The sequence below is a fragment of the Neoarius graeffei genome, chromosome 6 (genome assembly GCF_027579695.1).
Source record: "Neoarius graeffei isolate fNeoGra1 chromosome 6, fNeoGra1.pri, whole genome shotgun sequence".
NCBI classification, from domain to species: domain Eukaryota; kingdom Metazoa; phylum Chordata; class Actinopteri; order Siluriformes; family Ariidae; genus Neoarius; species Neoarius graeffei.
In genome coordinates, this window is record NC_083574.1 from 24,401,792 (window position 1) to 24,420,978 (window position 19,187).

At 41.9% G+C, this 19,187-nt stretch overlaps 1 protein-coding gene across 4 annotated transcripts in view; it reads left to right on the top strand.

Annotated features, from left to right (window-relative positions):
• Positions 1-18,256, top strand: part of LOC132887819 (uncharacterized) — a 37,893-nt gene extending 19,637 nt beyond the window's left edge. For 2 of the 4 annotated variants that reach the window (XM_060923478.1, XM_060923479.1), the window contains one exon: positions 14,676-18,256. In XM_060923478.1, coding sequence (XP_060779461.1) covers positions 14,676-15,943 — 1,268 coding nt within the window. In that variant the 3' untranslated portion in view covers positions 15,944-18,256. Of the gene's footprint in view, positions 1-9,138; positions 10,639-13,683; positions 13,838-14,675 lie in introns of those variants that run through there. The other 2 variants (XM_060923480.1, XM_060923481.1) reach the window with 2 other exon arrangements.
• Positions 18,257-19,187: the final 931 nt, after the last annotated feature.

The window sequence follows — 19,187 nt, forward strand, 5'->3', positions numbered from 1 at the left end:
CACTGGACCGGATCTGGTGCCCCCTTTTTAGTGAGATCAGTCAGCGGGCTGGTGACGTCCGAATAATTAGGTATAAACCTACGATAATAGCCAGCCAGCCCCAGGAACTGTCTCACCCCCTTTTTGGTCTTGGGCCTCGGGCAGGCCGCAATTGCTGCCGTCTTATTAATTTGGGGACGCACCTGCCCGTTGCCCAAGTGGAAGCCCAGGTACCGTACTTCTACCCGCCCAATCGCACACTTCTTTGGGTTGGCTGTGAGCCCCGCTCGCCTCAGCGACCTAAGGACGGCCCTCAGATGTTTGAGGTGCCGCTGCCAGTCATTGCTATAGATGATTATGTCATCTAAATACGCTGCCGCATATGTGGCGTGAGGGCGGAGGACTCTGTCCATCAGCCGCTGAAACGTCGCGGGCGCCCCAAACAGCCCAAACGGAAGGGTGACGAATTGGTGTAAACCAAACGGTGTGGAAAAGGCCGTTTTTTCTCGGGATAGTGGAGTCAAGGGGCTCTGCCAATATCCCTTCGTCAAATCCAGTGTCGAATAAAAGTGAGCAGTGCCGAGTCGATCGAGCAACTCATCAATACGAGGCATTGGGTACGCGTCGAATTTAGACACCGCGTTGACTTTCCTATAGTCCACACAGAACCGGACCGACCCGTCGGCCTTGGGTACCAAGACCACCGGGCTGCTCCAGTCACTGTGGGACTCCTCGACGATGCCCATTTCGAGCATGGTCTGAAGTTCTTCCCGAACCACCTTTTTTTTTTGTGTGTGTGTGTTCGGGTAGCCTGTAAGGGCGGCTACGCACTACCACCCCCGGGGGCGTCTCTATGTGGTGCTCTATGAGGTTAGTGCGACCGGGCAGGGGCGAGAACGCATCCGAAAACTCGGTCTGCAACTGGGCGACCTCCGTGAGTTGGGTCGGGGAGAGGTGGTCTCCACAGGGGACCGGAGAGGTACGTGATGCCAATGTTCCTTTTTGAACCTCCGGCCCCAGCTCCGCCTTCTCCGGAACTACCGACACCAACGCCACAGGGACCTCCTCGTTCCAGAGTTTAAGCAGATTGAGGTGGTAAATCTGTAGCGCCCCACCCCTGTCCGTTCGCCTCACCTCATAGTCGACATCCCCGACTCGCCGTGTGACCTCAAAGGGTCCTTGCCACTTGGCGATCAATTTGGAGCTCGACGTGGGCAACAGTACGAGTACCTTATCTCCCGGAGTGAACTCTCTAAGGCGCGTACCCTTGTTGTACAGGCGGGCTTGCCGTTCCTGGGCCTGCCGCAAATTCTCCTGAGTTAGGTGGGTGAGCGTGTGGAGTTTTGCGCGCAGGTCCATAACGTACTGAATTTCGTTCTTACTTTGTGAAGGTCCCTCCTCCCAATTTTCCCGCAGCACGTCCAGGATGCCGCGCGGCTTACGCCCATATAATAATTCGAACGGGGAGAACCCCGTGGAGGCTTGGGGGACCTCTCGCACTGAGAACAGCAAGGGTTCGAGCCACTTATCCCAATTATGTGCGTCCTCACTTACGAATTTCTTAATAATATTTTTGAGGGTGCAGTTGAATCGTTCTACTAAACCATCCATTTGTGGGTGATACACGCTGGTGCGGATCGGCTTAATCCCCAATAACCCATACAGTTCGCGCAGTGTTCGTGACATAAACGTAGTGCCTTGATCAGTCAGAATCTCTTTCGGGATTCCAACTCGGGAGATGACGCAGAAGAGCGCCTCTGCAATACTGCGTGCTGAGATATTGCGCAGAGGCACGGCTTCCGGGTATCGCGTTGCATAGTCCACCAGAACTAATATAAAGCGGTACCCTCGTGCTGACCGATCTAATGGCCCGACGAGATCCATCCCAATTCTCTCAAACGGGGTCTCGATTAACGGTAGAGGGCGCAAAGGCACTTTTGGAATGGCCGCTGGGTTTACTAACTGGCATTCGCGGCATGCCATACACCACCTACGGACATCACCGCGAATCCCCGGCCAATAGAATCGGGCCATTATTCGGGCTAGTGTTTTTATCCTGCCCCAAGTGTCCAGCCATGGGATTAAAGTGAGCCGCCTGGAATACCAATTCCTGGCAGCTTTTTGGAATTAAAAGCTGCGTGACTCGCTCTTTAGTTTGAGTGTCCTGCGTCACTCGGTATAATCTATCCTTCATAATCGCGAAGTAGGGGAAGGACGGGGTGGCGTTCGGCTGGAGCGTTTGACCATCGATTACTCTCACTTGGTCTAACGCATGCCGCAGAGTCTCGTCTCGTGACTGCTCTAATGGGAAATCCACGAGGGATTCCCCAATAGAGAGAGGAGGAGCCGGCGGCTCCTCACTCTGATGCGGAGATGACGTAGACGGCTCTGTGACAGCTGCTCCCGCCAAAGCGACACCGGGACCTCCCCCTGTCAAATAGCAGGACCCACTCTCTACTAAGCGTGTCATTAAACCCCGAAATCCCGGCCAATCGGTCCCCAACATTAACGAGTGGGTAAGGCGAGGATTAACCGCCGCCTTCACTATAAATTTTTCCCCTCTGAAAAAAAAATGTGGACCGACACCAAAGGGTAGCTGTGAACATCCCCATGCACACACAACACCTTCACTCCTTGTGCTCCCCCCAATGCCTTGTTTTGAACCAGGCTTTGGCGAATTGAGGTCTGATTACAACCAGAATCCACCAACACCTGATATGTAGCCCCTTGGATACTCACCGGTATGCGATACGCTCCGGCCTGATCGAGGGCAGCCTCTGGCGCATCGGGGATCCGAACCACCGCGCCCACTTCCATTGCTGTGCACTGCTGTTGAAGGTGGCCCGGCTCCCCGCAGCGCCAGCAAACCGGCCCGGGCTTTCCCTCTGCACCGGTGATCTGGGGCTCACTCACCTGAGGTGGGGGAGAGACAGACACAGAAGGGAGAAACGGGAGGGCACCGCGGTTGCGGCGGGCTGGCTGGGGTGGTGCTGGCCCCCGCCTCCGCGGTGGGGGAATGGGGCGAGGACGGGACACAGGAGGAGAGGGAGAGAGAGAGAAGAGGAGAGAAGAGACGATGCCATCTGCTGTCCTGCCGCCGGGACAGCCGCCAGATGATCCTCCGCCAGCTCGACTGCCTGATCCAGCCACGCCGGGCGGTGGCACTGGACCCACTCCGCGGTTCCGGCTGGTAAGCGGGCGATGAACTGTTCCAGTACCACCTGGTCGACGATTCCCTCGGCGTCGTGATTGTTGGCCCTCAGCCACCGCCAGCAGGCGTCCCGGAGCTGCTGGCCGAACGCGAACGGCCGGCCGACTTCCTCCAGTTGCAGCGCGCGGAAGCGCTAGTGCTGTTGCTCCGCTGTGCGCCCCACACGCTGGAGGACGGCCCGGCGGAGGTCCGCGTAGGCCAGTCGGCGGGGAGCTGTTGCGCGGCCAGCTGTGCCTCTCCCGTGAGCAGGGGGAGGAGGCGCGCCGCGCGCTGCTCCATCGGCCACCCCGAGGCTTCGGCGACCTGTTCAAACAACGTGATGAATGCCTCGGGGTCGTCCTGCAGGCCCATCTTGGTGACAATGAGGGGAGACGGGCCCGCGGCCGGAGCGCTGGTGGACCCCGCCAACGTGAGATGCTGGAACGCCTCGCGATCTTCCTGCTGGGCCAGCACCAGGGCTTCGAAGCGTCGCTCCTGCTCCTTTCGGAGCGTGACGAGCGCCTGGTGCTGGCTTTGCTGAGCCGTGGCGAGGGCATGGACCAGATCGGCGAACGGGGAGGATTCCATGGGGCTGCTGGTTTGGTGCTCCACTGTCCCGGGTTTCAGCACCACTGTGGTAATTTCCCTGTGGGTGGGTGGAGCACAGAGGACGGCAGGACAGAGATTAGGTGAAACAAGGCTTTTATTGCCACACTTTTCAGTTTTAGCAATATGTGTCGGACGCACAGAGACACACACATCAGCGTCTCGTCCAGGGGTGAGCTCCTTCCGCTCTCGCTCTCCCTCCTGATATAGGACGCGGTCACTGGGAAGACACACAAACACAGGTTAATTGCTCTCAGGTGTCGTGATTCTGCCACTTACCTTCCCTGACTCCGCCCTCCTGTCACAGACCGGCGCTTGACCACGCCCCCGCTGCCACAAATGTTTACGAATAATATCGCCCAGAGGTAACATATATAGAGAAAAAAGCAGTGGACCCAAGACAGAACCTTGTGGAACACCAAACTTTACCTCGGTACGTCTAGAAATATCACCATTTATATCAACATGCCGATAACGATCAGTTAGATAAGACCTGAGCCAGGAGAGGGCCATTCCCTTAACTCCCACAACATTTTCTAGTCTATCCTGAAGAATGGAATGATCAATGGTATCAAATGCTGCACTAAGGTCAAGCAACACAAGTAGTGAGACATAGCCCTGATCAGATGCCAACAGTAGGTCGTTTACTACTTTAACCAGTGCTGTCTCTGTGCTATGATGAGGTCTAAATCCTGACTGATACATTTCATGGATGTTATTCCTATGTAAATATGAGCATAACTGCTGTGCCACAGCTTTTTCAAGGATCTTGGAGGGGAGGGGAGGGGAGGGGAGGGGAGGTTTGATATTGGCCGATAATTGGACAGCTGACAGGGATCAAGGTCAGGTTTTTTAATCAGGGGTTTGATAACTGCTAGTTTAAAGGATTTGGGTACATAGCCAATCATAAGAGAAGAATTTATTATTTTTAGAAGCGGTTCAGTTACTCCAGGCATTATCTGTTTGAATAGATGTGTCGGTAAGGGATCTAGTACGCAAGTTGAGGCTTTTGATGTAGAGATTAATGAAAGTAATTCAGTTTCTTTTAGGGGAGTAAAACATTCTAACTGATGATCTGATACAGTTATATTGTTAACTACAAGGTCACTTTCATTGTCTAACCTTAAATTAGTAGTTTGAATTTTTTGTCGGATATTCTCAATTTTGTCATTAAAAAAATTCATGAAGTCGTTGCTACTACATACTGCAGGTGTGCATGTGTTGATAGTGGACTTATTCCTGGTTAATTTTGCTACAGTATTAAATAGGAATCTAGGATTATTTTTGTTATCTTCTATTAGGAAGGAGAAATATGTTGATCTTGCACCACTAAGAGCTTTTCTATACTTCAGGAAGCTCTCCTTCCAAGCTAATTTGAACACTACCAATTTTGTTTGACGCCATTTACGTTCCAATTTTCGAGTGGTCTGTTTTAATGTGCGAGTGTCATCATTATACCAGGGTGCTAATTTTTTGTCTCTGACCATTTTCCTTTTTAGAGGAGCTACATTATCTAAAGTATGGCGGAATGTTGACTCTAAGCATTCAGTTGCCTGATCAAGTTTTGCAGGGGCTGACAGTGACCCAATCAAAGTTGACAGCTCTGGGAGATCATTTATAAAGCTCTGTGCAGTAGTTGACGTGAAAGTACGTTTAATACAGTAGCGTGGTGAGGTGCATATATTATTACTCAGACATATTTTGAATGAGATGAGACAATGATCTGAGATAACTTCAGACTGTGGAAGTATGACTATATTGTCTACATTTAATCTGAATGTTAGTATTAGATCAAGGGTGTGACCACCATTATGGGTCGGTCCTATGACATTCTGCTTAATCCCGACTGGATTAAGCAGAATCAGCTGATCACACTGAGGTGCTCACTGACCACCGATATTTATTAGTTTGGTCCTGCATTTCCTTTCCTTTGCAACATAATGTCTTTTCTTCTCTCTTTCCATTACTGTAGTCGGTCTTTTACGTTTCATTCGCACACTTGCGTCCTCCGTCTTTCTCTACTGTTTCAAATTTGTATCCCACAATGCCTTGCACAAATGGGGAAAGCCCACCACATGATGCACGACGTAGTATCTTGAATTGGGTCATGTTGAAGCAGGAAAAAATAGTGGAGAATTTAGGGCCATGTTGGCCCTAAATTCATTCATTGTTCTATTTATAAAAAATAAAAATAAAAAACAACCTAATAAAATTGGAAGACTGTGATTGATTTGAATTCAGTAGCTTTCTGGCCACTAAACAAAAATAATTGGGTGTCAGGTAAAATTATTTTTATGATCTAAACTTGAAAAATCTGAAAGGCAGTCTATCTTTAAGAATAGGACATACAGGGCTTAACTATTCTCTAAGCACAATGGGCAAACATCCCGCTGGGAAATGTATACACTGTAGCCATCCAGAAACTGTAGAACATATACTACTCCACTACAAGTAGTATGAACATGAGAGAAATCAGCTTTTTCAATCATTTGAAAATCAGTCAGATGTATCACTGTATTTATATCAAGTATTTAAAAGAAACAGAGATAGCTAAAAGAATGTAGGTTTTTTTCACTCTTCCAATATCTCCTGGCAGGTTCCATAGAAAGTGTTCCCATCAGATGAGTTTTCTTGAAAAGCATACAAAAAATGTCTAGTCCTCTGTATTTCAAAGAAAATATCCCAAATGAATAGAAAATAAATTTACCCAGCAGCTAAAGCATACTTGTTCTTTTTATTTTGTACTTTTTTCATTAAAAATTATTTTATTCCCAAAAATGTATCCTACATGGACGGAAAATGGTCTCACTAGCCCAATGCAATGTATTATTCAATTTGCGAACATTTCATGGATTCTGTCCATCATCGTAACGTTTGCAACTGATCCCAGAATGTCAGAACTGTGTGATTTGTTGTAGGAAACAATGCTGTAGTTACTCAATAGTTCTTCATTTGGAAATATTTTTAATTGTTGTGAATATCTTTCGCATTGCAGTAGGCTGATTTGACAAGCAAACATTTCTGTCCACTGTGTCGCTTTTTGTTCTGAGCCGAACCTCCATTTTATAGGCACCCGGAAGAATCGATGAAATATACTGCGCATGGAGTCATTTACATCCGACCCTTTGAGGCATGAACACAAGGGTGGCCAGTTTTTCTACTTAAAAATCTAAGATAATCATCCTTGTAACACTAGCAAGAATACGCAGCATTGTTCAGCTATGTATTCAATTGCATCTAACGGTGACCCCTGTCTAGAAATGCCTACGAAATTTGGTTTTGCTGCCTCCTTCAGTGTCCAAGTTATAAACGTTTAAAGGTGGGCTGGAGCCATGGATCAAATCAAAACTTAAGTCGCTGAGCAGCACTTGCACGGTGGCGAATGACTGGCCAAGGCACCCAGTGGCAAATACAGCCCCAATTACATATCGTATAACGGCGCCCAAATTACGGGCTTGTCAAAAGGCCCAAAATAGAACATACGAAAATCGCCCAAATTAGAAGAAAAAATCCTGTTTCATAAGGGTGGAGAATCCAAAATATTTTTAAATTATTGTTAAATGTCTTTTTTTGGCATATATGTTTCAATTTGTTGTTCACTTGCTTCATAACATTAAGTGAACATGAAATGCATCTAGCGATTACTGTAAACCGTGTCTGAGTCTCTGACGTCTGAATGTCGTAAAATATACTTCCTTTGTTTATGTTGTGAAATTCTCAACGATTCATGATAACACGTGGCTGTCGGTTTGTGATACTGTTGATAGTATAGATTGACAAGTGGTCGTCATGCCGGGTCGTGGTAGACCTAAGACAAATCACATAAGAACAGCAGTTCATATATTCATGGAAAACGCACAATTGATGGCATTATTAAGTCTACAGGCGAGGGAATGGGGAGGTTTATCACACGACAGAACAGTCAGAAGACATCAGACGATATTGTTGACAAGGTCGAGGTCATTGACTTGTCTGCAACGGCTGCCCTACAGTTGCCAGGTACGCTATGGATTTTCATTACATATTTTATGTGAGACTTTTATGTAATCTGCTTTGTACCAGCTTATTTTTAAACTTAAGTGAAAATTATTTTTATCCCATTTATACCAAATTATATTGGAAGTTGAATTGAAATAATGTGCACCCAAATAGATGCTGTGATCATAATTAGGCTTAAAAAACTTTTGACTTTTTAGATACAGCACTACTTTATACTTGCACATGATTATGTAATTTCTATTATTTATATTGCTCGATATATTTATAATTGGTTAAAAAAATTACTAAAAATGATACGTCAAAAATTTTCGGCACACTACGCGCGAAAATAGTAAAAAAAAAAAAAAATTTGGCTCGCTACGCTCGCCATGGTGCCCAAATTAAAAACCTGTCTTTGCCCCTGGCACCATCCTACCAGGCCATACCTATGCTGGTTTGAAAGGGCTGGAGTAGAGGGAGGTGCCTGTAAAATTTGGCTTTGCTGGGACCGCCGGTGGCCGAGTTATGAACGTTTAAAAGCTGGCTGGAGCCATGGATTTTATTTATTTATTTGTTTTAACGGCGTAGTGGACAGACCAGGGTGTTCGTCCCTCCGGACGTAGCCGACGACGAGCGCTCTTGGCAGGCTTGGTGGCCGATCACCTGCTTCCTGAAAGTACGGTTTTGGGGGGGGAATGACAAATACCCACTGCTCCGTTATACCTAATGATTTTATTTTTATATGGGCATACTTTAGTTTGAATAAGGAACTTGTATATATAATTTTTTTTTAAGTAAGTCAAATTAATTTATCACCAAACCCGAAATGAGAAACCACACAGAGATGACGAAATCATTTGAAAAATGCAGTAAATTTGATGTCTTGAAGATAGCCACTATGTATCTGAACACACATTATTAAAGTAGCAAAAAGTAAAAAAAAAAAAAAGACATGCTTGCTTTCTGTCCTCAAATCGCAAGTTTTCCGTCCATGTAACATTAGCATTATGGTCGAACTTTTAAATCCACTTTTTGACCAAAATATCGATGATCTAGGTCTAAAATTTGTTTTGAACATTTGTTTTTAAATCATAAATGAAAGAATTCACAATTATGACTTTTTTTTTAAATCAAATTTTGTTTTGTGGGACATCTTGTCCCACTTTCTGTGGAATCTGCCTACTGTTCCACACTCCAGCCCAGTCAGTGGCGGTAATGCACCTTTTTAAGTTGGTTTGCCCACTGCGCCAACAAAAAACCCTAAAGAACTGCGAATTTGTTTGTGGCCATGTTGCCAGATAGCTTTGTGTTTAACAAACTCGGTCTGTCCGTCTGAGTTACATGTCGATCCTGAGATCGAGATCCTGACCTCTTCTGCTCCTCAGAACCGCCTGATCCATCCTGATGCCCTACGTCTGGCTGGAGTCTCATCACTTTGCTCCTCTGGATGACAGTCATCATATGGACAGATGAAAGTCGCACTTGGAAGATGGTTCTGGACACTTACAGTAATGCTTTTATGACTGAGGACTACAGTTAACTTGCTAACTTTAGGACTGCAGTTGTCATGAATGGTTTTGCACTCAAATTTACATCAATGAACAGTTTATAACTTCAACAAAACAGACTTCATGTTAAAACTATAATGAACTTCCTGGTTTCACAGTTATACTTTGTGACTATATAGGATAATGTTATAGAAGTGAGTTATTTATAATCATGTTGTCTGTTATCACCCAAATGAGCATGGATTCCCTTTTGAGTCTGGTTCCTCTCGAGGTTTCGTCATGTCATCTGAGGGAGTCTTTCCTTGCCACTGTTGCCACAGGCTTGCTCATTGGGGATAGATTAGGGATAAAATTAGCTCATGTTTAAAGTCATTCAATTTCTGTAAAGCTGCTTTGCGACAATGTCTATCGTTAAAAGCACTATAAAAATAAACTTGAGTGTGCGCGAGAGTGATTGTAAACTTAATTCAGTAAACATCTACAGATAAACTAGAAGTGACCCTTTTGGATGTAATAACAAACGTGGAGATAAACCTAAATTAACTTTTCACCGTTTCCCGGTGAACCCAGAAATATGGAGCGCTGCAGTTAAATGTGAAGTCTGGATGCCTACAAAACATTCCTGTGTGAGGGGAACATTTCATATCAGGTTAGTGTGGAAGCTCGGTGCACTTTTTCTAGCTCAAGACCATTCGGTTATAAAAAAAAATTCCATAGATCTAAATTAAGCCTTGGTGTATCGTCCTGTAACCTGTTCTTGATAGAACTGTGTTTCTTGATGGCATTTTATTCACTGATTTCTATGTAAAAGGTCTGGATGGCTCATAGCCCATTCCCCACTGTACAGACAAGTGAAGCCATCTAGCCGCCATATTACCACACTTTTGATTTAAATCATTGTATCCGATCAAATTTACCCCGAGAAAATTATTTCCTGACTTTTTCCCTTTCATTACCTCTTATTTTCTCAACTTTACCCACATTCCTTATATATCTTTATAGCACTCGCCTTTGTTCTTATTGTATTGTTTTTTGTCCCCCCCCCCCCCCCCCAGTTCAGTCCCTGATGTTTTTTTTTTTTTTTGAACGGCTCTTTTACTACTCTATTTTTAGAGATTGTTTCAGTTTTTCTCTTATACAGTGTATTTTTCTCTTTCTCTTCTTTTTCCTTTCTATTTACGTGTCGTAAATAGAACGACTTCACTTGTTGAAACAGGATTTTCTCATATTTTCCATTTTCACTTCATTCTCACAGTCATGTCTTAACAGTATTTATTGGTCACATAATTCACATCACACATGAATTGATCCTGATAGAGTTCAATGACTTGTAGATTATTCCTCAGTCTTGACACTAACATCTCATCTCATTTTCTTTAATACACATTGGCTTTTTTTAAACTATTGAATTGTTACTTTGATCTTATTTTGTTTGATATAGCTATAAATGATATTGCCTGATGTTATTTAGGTTTTCTTGAAATTTGTCATTTTTAATGTTTAGGAAATATTAATTTGTTTGGAAATATTTTCTAATAATTGGAGTGTTAGAATCATTTATTATTGTTATTATGCAGTAAATTGTAATTAATTTAGGACTTGTTTGATTTTATTATTATATCATAGTGTTCACTACATTCAGTATTAAAAGGAACCTGAGTGGGGGGTTGGTTTTTTTTTTTTTTTGGTCCCTGTGTAGGTAGATGTATATGTAGTAGTAACACAGAATGGAAGACGCTAATATGTGGGAAATCCCATTTCTTGGAAAAATCCCCTCAACTATGATGTCGTAGTTGTAACTATTGAGAACTCAGTATGCCATTTTCTTAGCTACAGGAAAGATGGTGTGTGTGTGTGTGTGTGTATAGATGGCAATATCACTTTCAAATACTGCCAGAATTTGCCAAAATTTGATCAGTTCACCCATCTAAACATTTATTATATTATGTCCAAATATAAACACAAAAGTAGTCAGTTTTTTATTATTCATTCGACAGAACACCTTACGCTGCTGAGGACTGGTTATGCCAGGATACTCAAGTTCACATTCAGTATGTCCGTAAGTTGATGTAATGTGGACAGAACTTTGGTCTAGATCAGTGTTTCTCAACCACTGGATGGGCTGTGAATTTTTTTTTTCAAGTTTGAAGCCAAATACTAAATAGTTCAGGATGTCGTAGTGTCCCAAATCTGGTAGCTGTTGTGCCGAACAATTTCAGTGGAATAAATACATTTGTGGGTAAATTAAGAACAAGCCTTTATTTTTTCACATTCCACCTCTGCATTTAACCCTTGCACGTGCGCGCACACCGAGAGAGAGTGCTTGCGCAGTGTGCAGAATAAACAAATACGTTTATGGGTAAATTATATGCATCTGTGAAGCCTGCTGGAAGAGAAAAGCAGGGAGGATTGAGAATCAAGCGGCTGTGGTTTGTTTACACCTGATACAAAAACTTGTAGCATCCTAGCAATCATCACAAATACGTGGACAAAAAGCCCAGAAATTCCTCCTTACCTGGGCAAAAATGATACAGGATTTATCTTGTAGTGTCCTGATCCCCAGATCTTTAACCCAGCCATATATAAAAAGTTGTGCTCTTCCAAGTTTTCATCTGTTTGTCTGTGTAGAATGAGGTCCTCAGCACCAGGTAGTTTGAGATGTTGGAGAACTCAACGGATGGATAATTTTCCAACTCCTAATGAATGAATGACTTTATTTAAACACAATAATTGATCAGCAGAGCTGGTGGGGTCGTGCATGTACAGATACAAATAATTACAAATACAAAAGACTATATACAATCAAAGTCTGAAACTGTTAATTATCTTCACATTAAGTTAATTAATAGTATGCATATCTATTGTCTTTGTATTTAGTTATGGCTACAGTAGGATCAAAATTTATTCTAATATCAAATTTAGCTAGGAAAAATCCTTCTTTGTTAACGTGTAAGGATCTATCCCACTGAGTGGTTTCTATATCCACTTCTTTTGAGTGTACTTCTTGGTTTTAATAACTTGCTTGTTTTCTATACACAAACATGGCAATAAGTTCTCGTGTTAATCGACCAGATTCCACTTTTGGATCATTAACCCCTTTTGACTGAGAATGCCCTGCATGCATGGTTTGGCTTCTGGCGCATTCATACAGTTTTAAATATAATACCTACAATTAAAAACAGTTTGTTTTTATTGCATTTATTTAATTCCTGGGCTCCCATCTGTAACAGGGAGTGATTTTGCAGCCCATTAATACACTTTACAATAGCTTATTAGATTCTAATAGAATATATGAGCCAAAATAATTGGGCATCTTTTTTTAATGAGCCCTGACTCGATACAAGTATGAATAGGTGGGCCTTAAAGTAGAAAAGGTTGAGAACCCCTGGACTAGATAGTAAAGCTTCCCCAGTATGTCGGCCTGCATCTGCAGTGACGTGTAGTTAAAAGGCTATTTATTTAAAAAAAAAAAAAAAAGCTAGTTGCAGGATCAAGGAAATCAGAATAAATATTACAGTGCATGTTGTTCCTGGTATTATTAGATGTATTGTGTTATCTGTATTAGATCATCAGTGAAGAGGAGGAAGGGGTCAGCATGTTCGTATTTGGTGTAATAAATGAATAAAAATAATTATCTATGATCAAGGGGAATTTGCCTCGTTTTGATTCTCCACAAGCTGTAGGCCTATTAAACATGGGTTTATTTATTAATATTAGCTATTAGATCCAGCCATAATCCTTTCCTGTTTTATTTAAAATCCAGTTCTGAAATTTAAATCCCCTTGAATTTTTTAATAAGCTTAAATAATGTTTCTTGAAGCCCAGCAGTCATTAGTTACAATTGTATGAATTAAGGATAATTTAACAATTATTTGCCACAGCTCAGTGAAGATCATCTCATCTCATTATCTCTAGCCGCTTTATCCTTCTACAGGGTCGCAGGCAAGCTGGAGCCTATCCCAGCTGACTACGGGCGAAGGCGGGGTACACCCTGGACAAGTCGCCAGGTCATCACAGGGCTGACACATAGACACAGACAACCATTCACACTCACATTCACACCTACGGTCAATTTAGAGTCACCGGTTAACCTAACCTGCATGTCTTTGGACTGTGGGGGAAACCAGAGCACCCGGAGGAAACCCACGCGGACACGGGGAGAACATGCAAACTCCACACAGAAAGGCCCTCGCCAGCCCCAGGGCTCGAACCCAGGACCTTCTTGCTGTGAGGCGACAGCGCTAACCACTACACCACCGTGCCGCCCAGGTTGAGGTTATTATTCACTGAGCCTGAGGTGGATAATTGTAGTATAAATACACCTGTGATTTTATTAATTTTTAAAATCATATTAAATAATTTAATTCAGTCTTCAGCATGCAAATGTAATGTGTGGTGCAGACTTGTCACTTGTCTGTGCAGAGTCCTGTGGAGGATGGCCCCATATGGACAGTTGAGAGTCACACTTGGAAGATGCTCTGGACACTTGCAGTAATGCTTTTATGGCTGAGGACTACAGTTGACTTGCTAACCTTCGGACTGCGGTTGTCTTGAACAGTTTTGCACTCAAATTTCTGTCAGTGAAGAACATCAACAAAACTGACTTCATGTTAAAACTGTTAATGTTATAGTCATGTTGTCTGTTGTTGCCCAAATGAGGATGGGTTCCCTTTTGAGTCTGGTTCCTCTCAAGGTTTTTTCCTCATGCTGTCTGAGGGAGTTTTCCTTGCCACTGTCGCCACAGGCTTGCTCATTAGGGATAGATTAGGGATAACATTAGCTCATGTTTTAAGTCATTCAAATTCTGTAAAGCTGCTTTGCGACAATGTTTATTGTTAAAAGCACTATACAAATAAACTTGACATAAAATACTTTGTTTTGAAATTGATCAAATAAATCACAATTCCACCTTACCTTTGAATAGTTTTAGACCAAACTTTGTAGCATCTTTAGTGCTTTTAAGAATAGCATTTTCTTTCATAATTTGTCATTCTTCCTCACTTCTGGTGATAAAGCGATTAGCCGCCATTTTGATGAGTCGCCCGAGGTGATTGTTGAGAAATAGTCCAAATCTCTCGACCAATCAGCATGCACGATTTTCTGTCATCACCTCTATATTTATACTAATTGCTGTAAAAAAAAAATTTATACTAAAAATTTCATTGTTTGCTAAAAGCATGAACAGCTCTATTTCATTACACTGAGTCTACTTATTATAATGAATATTCATTATAATAAATAGACTCGGCGTAAATGAAAGAGCTTTTAGTTTTTAGCAAACAATGAAAATATTACTTCTTAGCCCTACATTGTTTGCATCTAATCTTCCCAGCATGCTTGAAACTACTATAATAATCAGTTTAATGAAAAAAAACTTGTAAATGAACTAATTCATATTTTCTTGTGATTTACAGGGAAAAGTGATCACCCCCTGTCACCTGATTATGTGCCGAGCATTTTCACCTATGTAAAGTCATCTGCAAAACAACAAAATGCAAAAGCATTGCAGAAGTCTGAAAAGCAACAAAACCTGAAGAAGAGGAAACGTGGCAGTAGGAAAAAAGTTACATCAGCATATGTAATGCTTGGCTTTCGAGATACTAATGTAACCACTCCTTCTGAATGCTCCTCGGATTCCACTGAATCATCTCCTGAAGTTGCAGATCTCAAGGAAGAAGGAAGTGCAGAAGATTCAGATGAAAACGAAACATTGTCTTTTGAGCTTGAATGCAGAATCCTGAGGAAGAAAAATCGTATTTTGAAGGAACAACTGAAAAAATGCTCTCTTTGTCAGGAGTCTTTTTCAGAGAACAATGACAAAGTAGAACAATTTACTGGTCTTCCAACATATGGAATTATGATGGCAACATTCCAATTTATAAGGCCTTATTTGAATTTAAACAGAAAGTGTTCACCTTTCCAGCAGTTCCTGCTGACATGTATGCATCTTCGACTGAACTTAAACTTACGGTTTTTAGCCTACTTATTTTCCATTTCTTTGGAAACTGCATCCAGAGTATTTAGTAACACATGTGATGTTATGTTCTGTCGCCTCGTTCCAGCGCTGGTGATCTGGCCAGATAGGGAACATTTGTGGCAAAGTCTGCCAGTTGCATTTCAACAATACTTTCAGAAATGCTGCTTTATAATTGACTGTTTTGAAATATTTCAGGAAAAACCCAGTGATGTAGAAGCACAGGCAAAAACCTGTTTGCAGAATAAAAGCCACAACTCTTCAAAATATCTGATAGGTATTACCCCACAAGGCGCAGTTTGTTTCATTTCTCAAGGGTGGGATGGTCACTACAGCGACAAACACATAACAGAACATTGCGGATTTCTGGATGAACTTTTACCAGGGGATCTGATACTAGCAGACAGAGGGTTTGGTGGAGGTGATGCTGTTGGATTGCCTTCTGCAAATTTAAACATTTCTGCGTTTACTCGGGGAACGTCTCAAATGAGTGCATTGGATGTGGAGGTCACAAGGGCACTCGCATCAGCCAGAATCCATGTTGAGAGGGTTATTGGAATGGTTTGTCAGAAGTACACAATACTGAGCAATACTGTGCCCATACCTCTTGTAAATTCAGAAGATAATGGAATAACATCTTTGGACAAAATAGTACATATCTGCTGTGCATTGACAAACCTGTCTGACCCCATGATTCCTTTTGAGTGAAAAAAATGACAAAATTCACATTATTTGAAGCCCTTATTTTATGTATTAAATGTCTGAACAGCTTTTACATAAAGTATTTATTTGTATAATATTTATGGCAAAGATAATTCTTTTCTTTGAAGTTGCCAATTTTAGATACATGTGATATTTATATCAGACAATCACAATCATGGGTGGATCTACCGGGGTGGCATAGGGTGGCAAATGCCACCCTAAAAGAAAGCCTTGCCACCCCTGCTGCCACCCCAGTTGGCAGCGACGAATTCAAAGAAAAATTACGTCCAATTTGACATTTACGTGCGCGAATTTCCAGTGTCCGACTGCGGCGAATGCAGCACAAGATAACGCCAGAGATTGGTTGTTTTGGAAAATTGAGAGGCGCGAAGCGAGGGATCCAGGAGTCGCGAGGAAAGGAGACACGGGAGGAAAGAGATAAAAGCTGATTAACTATCTATCAAGAAATGAAATTATAATGAATGAACAGTGCTAGCATAGTTGCGATGCTGATTTTGAGAGGATAAAAATCAGGTTGGAGAACGTTATTTAGCTAACTATACATGTAATGTGAAGCGTTTTGCTGAGCAACATGGAAATCGCCGCATTCAGCTGTTGTAGGCATGACAAGTTCATGTTATGCTCACTGGTGAGCCTTTACAAAGCGTGAGAAAAAAAAACTATAAAATGTGACACTGGTGTAAAATCATGCTGAACTTGAAGCAGTGTTGTTATTGTTGTTGTTTTTTAGTGTCTGTTCTTTTGCATATACAGTATAAAACTGTCCAGAAACGGTATAGACCTCATCTGAGAATGTGTGTTCTTTGTGAACAATAAAAGCATGAGATTAAGTTTCTGTATGAGTTTGTAAATGGCAGCCCGTGCCCTTTTGTAGTGTGTACATACTATTTGTCGTCAAACTGTGATTAAATTCAGTACACAGTTAGGTCCATAAATATTTGTACAGAGGCAACATTTTTCTAATTTTGGTTCTGTACATTACCACAATGAATTGTGAACAAAACAATTCAGATGCAGTTGAAGTTCAGACTTTCAGCTTTAATTCAGTGGGTTGAACAAAATGATTGCATAAAAATATGAGGAACTAAAGCATTTTTAAACACAATCCCTTCATTTCAGGGGCTCAAAAGTAATTGGACAAATTAAATAATTGTAAATAAAATGTTCTTTTCTAATACTTGGCTGAAAACCCTTTGTTGGCAATGACTGCCTGAAGTCTTGAACTCATGGACATCACCAGACGCTGGGTTTCCTCCTTTTTAATGCTCTGCCAGGCCTTTACTGCAGCAGTGTTCAGTTGCTGTTTGTTTGTGGGCCTTTCTGTCTGAAGTTTAGTCTTTAACAAGTGAAATGCATGCTCAATTGGGTTGAGATCAGGTGACTGACTTGGCCATTCAAGAATATTCCACTTCTTTGCTTCAATAAACTCCTGGGTTGCTTTGGCTTTATGTTTTGGGTCATTATCCATCTGTATTATGAAATGCCGACCAATCAGTTTGGCTGCATTTGAGCACACAGTATGTCTCTGAATACCTCAGAATTCATCCGGCTGCTTCTGTCCTATGTCACATCATCAGTAAACACTAGTGACCCAGTGCCACTGGCAGCCATGCATGCCCAAGCCATCACACTGTCTCCACCGTGTTTTACAGATGATGTGGTATGCTTTGGATCATGAGCTGTACCACGCCTTCACCATACTTTTTTCTTTCCATCATTCTGGTAGAGGTTGATCTTGGTTTCATCTGTCCAAAGAATGTTCTTCCAGAACTGTGCTGGCTTTTTTAGATGTTTTTTAGCAAAGTCCAATCTAGCCTTTTTATTCTTGAGGCTTATGAGTGGCTTGCACCATGCAGTGAACCCTCTGTATTTACTTTCATGCAGTCTTCTCTTTATGGTAGATTTGGATATTGATAGGCCTACCTCCTGGAGAGTGTTGTTCACTTGGTTGGCTGTTGTGAAGGGGTTTCTCTTCACCATGGACATTTGACCGCATGTTTTCTTCACAGCAAAATCTTACAAATGCAAGCACCGCACCTCAAATCAACTCCAGGCCTTTTATCTGCTTAATTGAGTGACATAATGAAGGAATTTCCCACACCTGCCCATGAAATAGCCTTTGAGTCAATTGTCCAATTACTTTTGGTCCTTTTAAAAACAGGGTGGCACATGTTAAGGAGCTGAAACTCCTAAACCCTTCATCCAATTTTAATGTGGATACCCTCAAATGAAAGCTGAAAGTCTGGACTTTATGTCCATGTCCATTATATAACTACATTGTAAAACCCGATAAGGTCACTGAGCTCAAATTTTATTGAAACCGATTAGTAAAAATTGAGGTAAGTAACTTTAAATTTAAGGTAAGATTTCTTAAAAATTACAATTAAGTGTAACTATAGTGTAATTTTTAAGAAATCTTACCTTAAAAAATTTGTTACCTCAAAAATTTTTACGTAATTGGTTTCAATAAAATTTTTGAGTTCAGTGACCTTATCGGGTTTTGCAGTGTATAACTTGAATATGTTTCAGTAAACAGGTAAAAAAAACCAAAATTTTTGTCAGTGTCCAAATATATAATGGACCTAACGGTATATACGTCTGTAATACATTGCCACCCCTCAAAAATTCCTGCCCCCCTCTTGCCACCCCATAAATATTTTTCTAGATCTGCCCCTGATCACAATGTACATATTTGAGGATTTGATGGAAATTTACTGTATTGCAAATGACAATTCAGTGTAGCTTATTTTAGATATTATTTAGGGAGATAAAAGTTTACAACATTGCTGTATATTTTGTCATTTGAATCATAATTTTGACATGGAATTCTTCGCAAAATCTGCTTAAAATGTTGAAGCCCTGCAAGACTGAATTGTTAAATTGTAACTGGTGTAAATAAATTATGGTAGTCAATGGTACATTTGTAATGAAATGTGTTTGCAAATTAAAACGTTTATTTGTAGTGAGAAGCACATGACTTTCATACATTTTCACCTAATTTTACATTCCTTGAAATAAAGAAAATTTAAAGTCACTTTTTGGTCTTGCTTGAAAGCTTTTTGTAATCTGGACAGTGCCATTTGGATTTTGGGATTCTTTTCAGACCCAAACAAGACATGTGAACTCATCTGATTTTACACGTACCTGACTCACAGTTCAACGTTACACCACTGTCAGCATTTCTGCATTAACACCACATATTTTCAGGGTCTGTACTGGCTGAATTTTT